A 12552-nucleotide genomic window follows, 5' to 3' on the forward strand; every position below is an offset into this window, starting at 1 on the left:
CAGATACGAGGCTATTCAGCTGTTCATTCTTCAAGTTGTTTTGGGTAAATGAGGTGTTATTTAGGCAGCAAAGAAATGTGAAAGCCTGGCCTGCATTTAATTTTTAAAAACATACAGTCCAATTAAGTTAGTGAAAATGTCTCTAGATTAAAAAAAAAATCTGTCTAAAATAATGAAGAAAATAGCATTATTGTGATGGGGTGATTTGTTTCCACCTTCAGCTTTTAAAAGAGAAGCTCAGGAAAGAGGAAAATGCTCTATGAGCATTAATACTTCAACAGTAAGATGTAGCAGGTTCACAGAGGCCTGAGAGACCAGAAGTACTGAGCACTGTTTTGCTTTAGTGGAAATTGTTTTCTAATTACTGATAGGAACAAAAATAAAAACACCTTGAGCCCTTGACGTGGGAACAGGGTTGTATTGTCTGCATAAAGCCACAAAGCACTGGAAATGCTTTACATTGTTATGGGAAAAAAAATTGTTTGGCAACTTGGATACACTTTGGTATAGGTGTGCTGGGGAAGAGTGGCTTAGCCTTGTAGATTAACAAACTGCCTAAATTATAGAAATGTTACTGCAAATGTATTTGTGTACTTTAACTATGACAGCTTTGATAGATGAGTAAGCTAGACTTACTTACCAGAGAATTTTAACAAATTATTCATGCCCGGCCACACCTCATCCCAATTTAAATGGATCTCTGGTGTTGGCCCAGGCATCTGAAGTCCAAGTGACTATGATGTGTAGTAGAATTGGTGACAATAGGACCAGACTAACACAGCTTTGCCTGATACCATTATCAGACACCCCCTTCCCAATCCAGGTCAGCCAAGGTTCAACCCTGTCATCACTAGACAGGAAAACGGCACCAACAGCTGTTATGATTGCTAAGGGTCCTGCAGTTAATGGCTGAAGAACTGCTAAAATTAGAAGTTATTTCACAGCTGTAGGGACATCATATATGTAATGGTGCAGTCATGGTACACTTCCAGCATCCACCCTGGAATGGGGCTTTCATCTGACCAGCCTTTGCATGAAACCTTAAGTGAGCATCACCAATAACCACAACAGCGCGTTGTTCAAGACTTGAAAATGCTTTTAGGTTTCCAAACAGCTGTTCTCCTTAGTGGGTTCTCATGCCACGCTGCCAATTCTTAGTGTATGTTGCCCCTTGACTATATAAACCATATTAATCACATTGCATTTTCTCCTTTTCTTTAATCTTAGGAACATTACCCTTTTGCACTATCTAATAACTATTGTGGAGAATAAGTACCCCAAGGTGCTGAATCTAAGCGAAGAGTTGCGGGATATTCCTCAAGCTGCAAAAGTGAAGTAAGTTTGTGGACGGCCCTCTGCCACCTAGACTGCAGGGCAGCGGGCACCCGACTGAAGTCCACAAAGCAGCCCCTCTCCTTCCTTCCTCCGAACTTCGGGCAAAGAAAGCTTGAATCACAGCCAAATGATCCAGACATGTTAGAGAATGTATATTTTTTCTAGCACCCTTGGGAATACTCATTGCCCCATTGTGTAAAACCTGATTTTCTTAAGAGTGCAATTCCTGCCTGGGCTACGAAGTGAGGTCAAGGCTGGCCTAGACAACGGATTGAGACTGTCACAACAGAAAGTAAACTGAAGGCCGGGATGCTGCCGAGTGGGAGAGGCCACAGGGTTAGTCTCAGGAAGGAAGGGCAGCTCTTCTGAAGGAACGTAGGTAACCCCGAGTCAAAGGAGAACACAAGGTGAAGCAAACGAAAGGCCCCTGCAAGGGAGCCACCAGTCATCCTCACAGACCTGCACGCTCCTTGGAACCAAGCAGCCCTTTAATGGAAAGTTGCCAGACTTTGTCCACAAGTCTGGTGCTATGTCAGAGTGTCAGAGATAGTAATCGAGGCAGCTCTCAGGCTCCTCCCTCCGCCCCTCCCTCCTCTGCTTGGCATACATTTAAGCTGTGCCTTTTGCAGTGAATTTACAACTAGAATGAGTGGGCTGTTCTTGCTCTGTAGCCTTGGTGTACAAAATAGAGTAGATAACACAAGAAATTAATGTATTTGAATGAGTGAACTCTTTGATATGGTGGAGGTTCCAAGGATTGAGCTTTAATCTTTAATGTTTAAAAGCCATGAAATTGAAAGCATAGGAGAAGCCAGGAGTCTTTTCCCACTAAAAAACAAAGGAGGCAGAAGAATGAGAAGTAACCAGGACAGCTCTCAGAAGATGCCTGCTGAGTGTGGCTGAGTGCTGTTCACAGCTCTGCAGTCATGGGGAGCTGCAGGGTCCTGACCGAACGAGGCTCTTACAGAGCCAGACGTGGCAAACACTCACTTCAGCAGACAGCGACTTGCTAAAGCAAAGGCGTACTGTGATTCAAACATTAGATGATCCTGCACACATGGGAAACATTTTTTCTCCTGCTATTTTTAACCTATAAAATATACCTGCTGGCAAGAAAAACAAAAGATGTACAGAAAAATTCAAACTATACACATAAGTTGCATGTATTTTTAATGCTCTAGCCTTTGTGAGATCTGAGAATGAAAGGGAGGAATTTTTTTATTTTATCACGGTTATTATGGTTATTGTGTGTGTGTGTGTGTACACAAGTGTGTATGTGTATATACATGCATGCTCCATGACTGCCTTTAGCAGTCATAGCAATTGTTTTTCCTACTATGTGGGTCCTTGGGAGTAAACGGGGGTCGTCAAGCTTGGCAGCAAGCACCTTTGCCCACTGAGCTTCTCACTAGCCCTGGAAATAGTTTATAAGCCAAACAGATGCGTGCCTCCACACATGGACTGTCTCAAGCCCCGGCGTATTTATTACTCCTGTAAGCTAAGATGCTGCTCTCTCCGACAGCATGACTGAGCTGGACAAAGAGATCAGCACCCTGAGGAGTGGCCTGAAAGCTGTGGAGACGGTGAGTACCTGCTTCCCACCATCACTGCCAGCCTCTTCACTACTGGTGTGCAGACCTAGAGCACAGAAGCCCCTTTGGCATGTGTTCTGCCTAGCATAAGCGTAATTCTGTAAGAGTGACCAGAACCAAGCAGGCACAATCCGTGCCCCATGTAGGAACTCAGTTTCATGCAGCCAAATGTCCAGAGTGGCTCCCTGCAGTGGGAGCTGGAAGTAGTTGAAGAGGGCCACCAGTTCACCCAACAAGCAGGCCGTAGACTGAGTGGGTGGACTGGTGAGGCCATCTTCTAGTTTTCCTGTTCTGTTACCGATTATGCGACGTTCCACAGGCTGGTGGGAACCTCCCTGCTGCTTCTGGACTGGTCCTTTGGGGAGTCTTCACCAAACACACACTTGAGCATAGCATATTGTGTCCCAGAGTCCCCTCCACAGGAGCCTGTGCAGAGAGGCTTGGGATCCAGGAGGAACCTGATGAGAGGGCGGGGCTGAGGCTCACCGGGAGCCCTGTGACTGGCTGCCATGTCCTGGAGATGAACTCCAGTCATGGCTTAGAAGCAGGATGGTGTAAAAGGTACATAGGCGGAGGCTGCCCAGGTACAGAAGATAAAAGGGAACCACAGGGGTGTGTAGGAGATAGGGGGGAGTAAGAGAATGTAGCAAGGCTTCACTAGGACGTCGCCACAGGAGTGTCTACAGGAATTCGGCTGCCACGGAATGAGTCCAGAGATGAGAACCACCACTCACGGCCCTGCCCAGTTGGCTGTGTCTGTACTAGGTGAGGTTACTGATTCAGTCTGAAATGTGCCCCTCCCTAAACACCTTGCAGGTAATTTATCACCAACTGCCTCCTTTCTTGGTTTAATCACAAAACTATATCCTAGACACTGTTGAATACCTTGAAGACATCACACTAATAAAGCCCCCCCCCCCCCCACTAAGATTTGGGAGCATGTTTCTGGGGAGTTGGGAACTGAGGGAAATAAAGGAATTGTGTTATTAACAACCAGACATTTCTCCATGGATTTTTTAGAAGGCCCAGCCTGGCAGGGATGCTTGATAACCTCAGTGGTTACCTACTCCTTCTCATGTAGACTTTTCTTGAGACTCAAGCAGAGGTTGTGCCATCCCTAAGCCAGGTGGTGGCCACCAGGTCAAGGTGGTCTTCCCAGACGTGCTGTGTACTACATCTCCTGAGTGCTGTGTACTACATCCTGTTCTAAGCAATAGCAAAGGGACCACAGAAGCTGTCTCAGGGAGGGTTTCTTTTTGCAGTGGTTAACTCCATGGACAAAAACAGACAGGGAGGAGAGGGTTTGTTTCAGTTACATTTCCACATCCTAGCTCGCCATCAGCAGAAGTCAGGGCAAGAACTCAAGACAGGAACATCAGTAAGAGCCAGCAACTGAAGCAGAGGCCATGGGAGGATGTTGCTCACTGGCTTGGCCGTCATGGCTTGCTCAGCCTGCTTTTTCATACCACCCAGGACCACCAGCCCAGAGGTCTCACAGCCCACAAAGAGCTGTGTCTTCCCATAACAATCATTAGTCAAAACAATACCCTAAAGACAAGTCTGTCTCTGCCCCTGGCAGCTGAAATGTCAAGCTGTAACTAGACATACTAGGAGGCAGCAGAGCTTGACTCACTCAGATATTCATGTGTCCAAGTCAGTGATGCTGTGTGAAGTATCAGAGATAAATCGGGATATAGTGATTGATTGGATAATGACATCCTTTAGGATAGTTCACCATCCCTACACCAGCACAGTCTCTGTCTTTCTTTCTTCCTCTTTATCTCCCCCAACGCCGCGTGTGCTTGTTCACATATCTATACCAAGGTACTAAAACTGTGGTGATGTTTCAGTCAGAGCTGGCTCCACAGTTTGATTTCATTTAGCCTGCCATTAAGAACAGTATCAAGCAGTAGACAGAGTCGGAACCCATACCCTTGGGCACTGCACCCCTGCTGAACAGTGTCTGCCAAAGGAGGTGCAGGAAAATCCTGTGAGACTAAGCACAAATCCGGCTCCTGTCACTGATCAGCTCTGACTTTTGAGCAAAGAAATAAACATCCTCTAAGCTCCATGTGTCTGTGTGTGTTTTCAAATGGCTGGACTTTATGACGGAAATTTGGCTTCAGACCTCTGTGCGGTCATCACCATCGTACTGGAGGACATGGGAAATGTACAAAAGATTCATTTTCCTACCTGTCTGTTCACCAAGACCGATTGTTGGTGTGAACAGGAAGAAAGGAGGGGGATGAGTCTGTCGCCCCGAGCTACAGCTGCAGTTCTGCTGACCTAGATACTGTGATTTAGGAAGTAAATAGAATTGGTAGATGAGGAAGGAGGAGAAAAACCAAAAACAGGAAAAACAAAACGAAAAAGAAAAATCAACACACTGAAATTCTGCATCAGAACACTGACCAGCCTCATAAATATTTGAATCCTATGGTTTGGGTTCTGTTTATTTTAAGCATGTATTCATTTGCTTCCAAAGCCAGCGTGAGAAATCACCTTGATTAAAATACTCCGAAAATTGAGTAGCTGTTTTCAGATATGTCTGCACACATGGGCGTGTCCTTGGTAGGGCAGTGAACTGATCTTGAGATCTCTCAGAGGATACATTTGCTATCTGAGCTCTTCAACGTGAGTCTTGTGGAATAAGAACATGGGAGACCTCTGTGGTCAGCGTCCGCTTTCTGTATTTCAGGAGCTGGAGTATCAGAAGTCTCAGCCCCCACAGCCTGGAGACAAGTTCGTGTCTGTTGTCAGCCAGTTCATCACCCTGGCTAGCTTCAGCTTCTCAGATGTTGAAGATCTTCTAGCAGAAGCTAAAGAGCTGGTAACTTTCTCTGTGCATGTACTCGTGCGTTCTTCTGCAACAAGCTTTTGGGTGGTGCTAAAGGACAGCAGTCCATATGGGAAGAATCAAGAGTAGCATTCGAACATCATGGTCAGGAAATGCAGCAGCAGACAATTGTTTTCCAGATCCGGTTGGTCTGTGGGACAGTTGTATTTTTATCTCCAGGGCAGCCCTTGGTGCCTAACTGTCCTATGTTGCCTTTTGGTTTCCAAGACCTTATAGGTTGGAATGGTGGCACCTTTGCCTTGGTTGCCACTGGATTGATATGCTCATCTCTGGAAGCAGAGTAAGTGGTGAGTGCTACGGGCATGACCAAGGCCACATCTATCTGTATAGGATGTTTCTCTTGAGGAGAAAGAGGCCAATATGCAGGGCACATCAACAGTGGCGCTTTTCACTTCACACCACCATTACAAAGGAACATTGGTTCACTAAGACATTTTGTTGTGAGCCACTCTATTTAAGATTTGTTGTCCTGTATGAGAAAGACTTTTGTTGGCTAATAACCAACACTTCTAAGCATACTCTCTTGTTATATCTTCCCTTGGGTTGTTGCTTCTCCCTATTCATAGATAATATTTGACTTTTGTTGCTGGGCTAAAGAAAAGGATCAATAGCAACTTTGGGAAGAAAGTTATTTGGCTTACATACCCCAATCACAGTCCATCATGAAGGGAAGTCAGGCAAGACCTCATGGCAGGAACTGACACAGAGAGCATGGGAGGAATGCTGCTCATGGGCTTGCTCCCCATGGCTTGCTCAGCCTGCTTCCTTTTTGATCCAGGACTACCTGCCCAGGGTGGGCTGAGCTCTCCAACATCAATTCATCAAGGAAATGCCCACAGACTTGCCTGCAGGCCTGTCTGTTGTAGGCTGTTCCTCAGTTGACGTTCCACTCTCCCCAGATATGTCTAGCTTTGTATCAGGTTGATACTAACCAGCACAGTCTTTCACCATTACCTCATCTTCTCTTTTACTTAAGCCTCTCCTTCAAACGTGACTAGCAGGAATTATTGCCGTGGTCAGGTTGGATGATTTGGTGTGGATGGTTGAGCTCAAGTTCAGAGGGTTTGTTCACAAACATCAGCTAACTTCAATACTATCTCTAGCCTTACCAAGAAACCAGGAGACAGCATGTGCCACAGAGCCACTGTTAGGGATCTAACTCTGACACACCACAGTGAGAACAAGACAAATAATATCCAGTAATATCCATAGGTGTAGTCCAAACCACTGCCATGAGATTCCTATCCATTGCTGTGTTTGTAAAAGAAGGGACCCTTGCCTACCTCATCACGGAGCTGAAACACAGAATCAACAGGTTATCTTTTTTCTTTTTTTTTTTTTTCTTTTTAACACATGCAGAAAACCCTGTGGTTTTGTGTGTGGGAACATTAATCTGGCTTGAGGTTCCTTCAGATTTCTAAAACTAAAATATATATGACTTCATCGTCACTAGAATTCCTAGATAAAAAGATCATCCGTGTTGGTTTAAAGTACATGAACTTGAATACTTGAGAGACTCAGCTGTAGACTGTTTATTGCTGTCTCGTTCATACCAGAACTTTAGAGATCAGCTTATAAAACCATGAATCAAGCTAGACTACTCTAATGTGGTGTGTGAAGAATGTCATGCTTTTCCCTAAAGAGTTCTGTTTTGTAATAGAATATTTCCAAATAAGTAAAACATTAAGAACAACTCTACATTAAGAGAAAATGGTTGGAAAAAATTTTTTAAAATATGAGGACCAGTGAGCTGTGTCAGTGAGTAAAACCACATTTCATACAAACCCGATGACTTGAGTTCCATCCTGGTACCCACTGTGAGGAGAGAAGTGAGTGACTCTGAAAGTTGACCTCTGACCTCCACATGGGCACCACCACACAAATGTACCTGCACACTTACATGTATGCACACACAATAACTAAAGTTTAAAATATAAAGTAATTATAAAATATGTACAATATACATATCTTACTCAAATTTGTTATATATAAAAACATGGTAAACATTCTTTAGCATGAATAACATTACTTCAATATCGGAAACTTTAACAATGTAAGTAATGTAAGTAACACAAGAAAAATCAAGTCAATTAGAACCAAAGACTTGAAGATGACAAACTTACTGTGGTCTGAAGAAAACAGAAGGTCATTTGGAACATACTTCATAAGCACAGGAAAAGAGAATTCTATGGACTCTGGAGCCTGATCTCTGAGCTGGGCTGCACAGGGCCAGCATCAATGGGCCCTCACCATAGGAACAGTGTGCTGACAGTAATGGCACCATCCTTGGGTCATGCAGGTAATGCTGAGACTCCTTAGGAAAGCCAACTCTCTAAGGTACAAAAGAAAAGCCTCAGAGAACCAAAAACAGTTAAGAGGTTTAAAGAGAAATGACACATACTGTTTTATTGCTCTATATTTTGTTTGAATTTTTAAAAGTTTCCCTAACTTTGTATTTGTCTGTTTTGAAAGAGAGACGTTAAAAAGATTTCTGAATGGTAGGATTGGCCTAGAGTAATGTCAGCCACAAAGTTCAGATGGTATTAATGAGTCCACAGTCAGCTGCTGTTTGCTAATGAGAGCTGGGGGAGCCTAAAGACAGTATTAGCGTTATTTATGGGTAAGAGAAAGCAACTGACAAGTCTTCCGCCCCATTTGTTTTTCCATGTTCCCCATGTGGCCCCAATAAGTGGAATTAAACTACTTCAAAGGAAAGTACATGGTTTCTGACCCCTGCAGTGCTTGTGTCTCTGTGTCTTGGGTGTCCTGCCTACAATATTTTGCCTTCCTGTTTACTGTTGTTTACTTAACACAGAGTTGTAAGAGGAGGTGGTAGGTGTTCAGCTAAAATGAAGTGGGCAGGAATCGTGGCTTTGGAATCAGGGAGTCTCCATTTTTTGCTTTGGAAACAAGTAGGTGCGTACAGCAGTTGAAGATACATAATGGGCTGGCTAAAAACCATCAGGTGTATCTGAGCTCTCAACCTTCTCCAGAGCATTTAGTTTGACTATGAACTCGGTTCTCTTGGAACACTGAATTTTTTTTTTTCTCCAGTTCACTAAAGCAGTGAAGCACTTTGGAGAAGAGGCTGGCAAAATACAGCCGGATGAGTTCTTTGGGATCTTTGACCAGTTTCTTCAGGCCGTGGCAGAAGCGAAACAGGAAAATGAGAACATGAGGAAAAGGAAGGAGGAGGAGGAGCGGCGGGCTCGCCTGGAAGCTCAGGTGGGAGGGGCCCCCTCAGCGGGCCCTCAGCCCTCGGGTTTCAGGGTTTCGGTGGGTCTTCTTTCCCTTCTGTGGTGCCACGGGACAGACAGGTGCTCCAGCATCCTGCTATGACCCAGAGCCAGGCCCTGTGTTTCCACAGCACTCCAAGGACAGGAAAACATGTTAGAGTGCACAGTAGCTTAGAGCCATGGCTTCCCTTGAGCAGCTTCTTTCCAAAGGCTGAAATAGTTGATCCACATCCTGCAAGTTTATCTCCTTAGAAATTACCTTCAAGGAACGATCACAAGTTTGCAAAAGGACATTACATCCTTTATAAAAGCCATTAATTATTTATTTACTGCCTTAAATGCTTTTTTTTAAAAAAAGACTAAATGAGCTCACCTAGAGGTTGTAAGTACTGTTTTCACTGTCCATTGCTTCTGCAGTGAGCCCTCACTCCCCCCATACAGGTTGGCAGCCATAGCTGAACCTCACATAAGAGATTCATTCCCTCCCTCATGGCCCAGAATTCTTTATGCTGAAAACAAAGTTCGCTTTAACCCTAAGAGGATTCTTCCTATGTGCAGCTCAAGGAGCAGCGAGAGAGGGAGCGGAAGATGAGGAAGGCCAAGGAGAGCAGTGAAGAGAGCGGAGAGTTTGACGACCTGGTCTCAGCTCTGCGCTCAGGAGAAGTGTTCGACAAGGACCTTTCAAAACTCAAACGGAACCGTAAACGCATTTCCAACCAGGTGACGGACAGCAGCCGGGAGCGACCAATCACAAAACTTAATTTTTAGTTTCCTTGCATCCTTTTCTAGAAAGCACCGTAGCAGCCCTTTGGAGTGACTAGAACTTTCCATTACACTGCCTTTCCACCCAAAACAATGGCAATTTCTTCTCTCATCTGTGAGCGAAGGTGTGAATGTGTGTGTGTAAATGTATGTGTATATATGTGAAAATGTACATAGAAGTCTTAAGTGTTGTCCGGGGACCTATGTGTATGCTGAAAAAGTTCATGTTCACGTGTGCGCCCAGGAACCCTTTGTGTATGCGTTCATGTTCAGTGGGGCTCATTTTCTTTCCCTGAATACCACGCCTGTTCAGAAGCACAGTACTCTCTCCTGAAACAGATGACGTACATTCCTTTAAAGGGGGTGGGTGGGGGGAGAAAAGAGGAAGTTAAAAAAAAAGCTTGTCTTGTGGAGTGTTTTAGGTTGCCACGGTTGGTGTAGTGAGGCGATTTTCACTGGTAGAAATGGAGTTGGAACACAGACTGGGCTGAGCTCAGCGGTAGTGGGTGAGGCACCGCCGCCTGCATCCGTGACTGACTCGGGGAACAGCTCTGAGGTTCCGATGCTGCTGCTGGGGTACAAACGTCTGTTGAGAACATCTTGCACACGTTCACATCATGTAGAATGTCAGTCACACTTTGTTGATAGATTTAAAACTTGAACACATTCTCCCCTCATTTCACCAACTTTTCTGCCAAGCGCTCTTGATGACTTCTTCCTTTGGTTTGGTTTGGTTTGGTTTTTCTGAAAACACAACTTTCAAAATGATGCCGCCTGGATCCTGGTTAAGGGCCAGAATTGCCAGAGCCCTAACAATACAGATCTGTAGACCTGACCAGTGAGATTTCTCACCCGAGACATAGTGGGAGAACGCCCTGAGGATTCTTCTTAAAGGCATAGGGGTGCTTTGGGGGGAGGGCATCTTCTGTTTTCTGTATAGGCCATGCTGCATGTCCTGGGGTAAAGGACATTCATATGGACACAAAATGTCAACAGTATCTACAGGGATGCTCAGATCTATTTATCTCAAAAATATTTGAAGTGATCGCTGTTACGTGTTGTCATTTTAAATTGTGTGTCAGTGACACTACCTGTACAATTTCAGTCCAAAAAAATAAAGCTCTCAGGGAGAAATGATAAAAAAAAAAAACAATGAGCAGTAGAAAATAAAATATGGACGCTTACCGCTGACCTGCCAACTCCTAGTATCCTTAAATTATATGATATGTAAAGAGGACTGTTACTATTTTTCTTTTGCTTTATTTATTTGTACTAGGGTGTGGGGAGGGACTAGCGTTTTCTCTTTGTTCTCCATCTATCCTTTTGTGGTTGGGTTTCTGTGGAGAGTAGTTTTTCCTATTGCACTACAATATTATTTACTCACTAAATTGAGTTTTTCAGTCAAGTATCAAATATTTATTAAGCACTTACTATGTACCAGGCATAGTAGAGCTGTAGTGGTAAGCAAGACAGAGTCCCTGCCCACCAAGTAATTCACATTCTAGACGGGCTTTTCGGGATGGTAGAAGACCAGTGTGCATAGTACAGGAACCATGCTATTTAAAAACAGTCTGTATGAACTTTCGTTCAGATGGCAGAGGATCTGCGCTACGTAAAGCTGTGAAACAGTGCTCTAAGGATTGTCAAGAGCCGTGGTTTTACATTTTTTTTTTTTGTTTGTTTTTCTTCATCACAAACTTAGCGGCTTTCCTACCCCATTATGTGGAAGCAAATGGCTCTTCACTGTGGCAGTGACAGGTACAGAGCAGAGCTGGCTCTCCCAGTCCTGGGCTGACCACGGTCCGCAAGCATCCTGGCTGTGGTGCTGAGAGAGACGTAGCTCGGGCCAGCTGGAGAGGAGGAGAGCGGGGTGGAGTGATGGATTTCACTGTTCCTGATCTAAAGTGCCTCTTTGTATATTCTTTTCTATTGATAGCAGGAAAAGTTTGGTCCAGCTCAGTTTTGGAACTGTGGGAAGAGCCTTACAACAGAGAGCAAGTCTGTGTCGCATGTCCCCTTGCCTTTCTTAGAATCATCCTCACTTCCATGTAGCCCCCTGGTAGGCCTCCTTTGCCATTCCCAGCCTTTGGTTTAATTCCTAAAGACTGTGTGCAGGTAACTTCATGTGCCATTGTTGCAAACAAACAAAACTCGACTTTTTAGACTGGTGCTGGTTTAAGTAGCCACTTTTCTCTCCTGAGTCTGTATTTTAAAGATTTTTTTTAAATAATGCCAAAAAAAAGGAAAGCATTATAATTTTTAAACTTAATTAAATGTCTCGTATCTTATTAGCTTAGTAGCTGGAACCACTTAGTCTGTTAGGTGCAAGACTGTTGTTACAGAACCAAGAAAAACAAGATGTTGTGTGTGCTATGAGACTGTACATTTTTTAAAATAGCAATATGCAATAAAGATGACTTCACTGGGTATACAGACTTGTTTTCTATGTGTCATTAAGTAGCAAGGCTAAGCATCCTAGTGTACTCTACCATTGAATTTAAATGTACTAAGTCGGTGGCTCAGATCTGTATTTTTAAATGTGCTTGTCCTGGAGCTAAAGGAGCCTAGGTCCCTAGTACGGTGGCATTTTCTTTCCTATATCTAGACTCCACTGCAAACTCTTTCTGTACTTGGTTTATGTGGCACTGATATCAGTACTTCTGGGTTAGGTGTGGTACAGCTTCCTTCTCCAGCATCAACACTTGTGCGTGGTGAAACATCTCCAATGTGAGAAACGCCACCTGTGTGGAGGAAGACACCCCAGTAAGTT

General features: G+C 44.2%; 1 protein-coding gene across 1 annotated transcript in view; it reads left to right on the top strand.

The window, feature by feature from the left end:
- The window catches only part of DAAM1 (dishevelled associated activator of morphogenesis 1), a 149863-nt gene extending 137513 nt beyond the window's left edge, over positions 1–12350 (top strand). The window contains exons 21-25 of the mRNA XM_080932039.1: positions 1228–1335; positions 2858–2918; positions 5626–5757; positions 8839–9009; positions 9579–12350. Of these exons, the coding sequence (XP_080788165.1) occupies positions 1228–1335; positions 2858–2918; positions 5626–5757; positions 8839–9009; positions 9579–9788 (682 nt within the window). The 3' untranslated portion in view covers positions 9789–12350. The remainder of the gene's footprint in view (positions 1–1227; positions 1336–2857; positions 2919–5625; positions 5758–8838; positions 9010–9578) is intronic.
- The last annotated feature ends 202 nt before the right edge of the window (positions 12351–12552 follow it).

This window comes from Micromys minutus (genome assembly GCF_963924665.1).
Source record: "Micromys minutus genome assembly, chromosome: 1".
Lineage (NCBI taxonomy): Eukaryota > Metazoa > Chordata > Mammalia > Rodentia > Muridae > Micromys > Micromys minutus.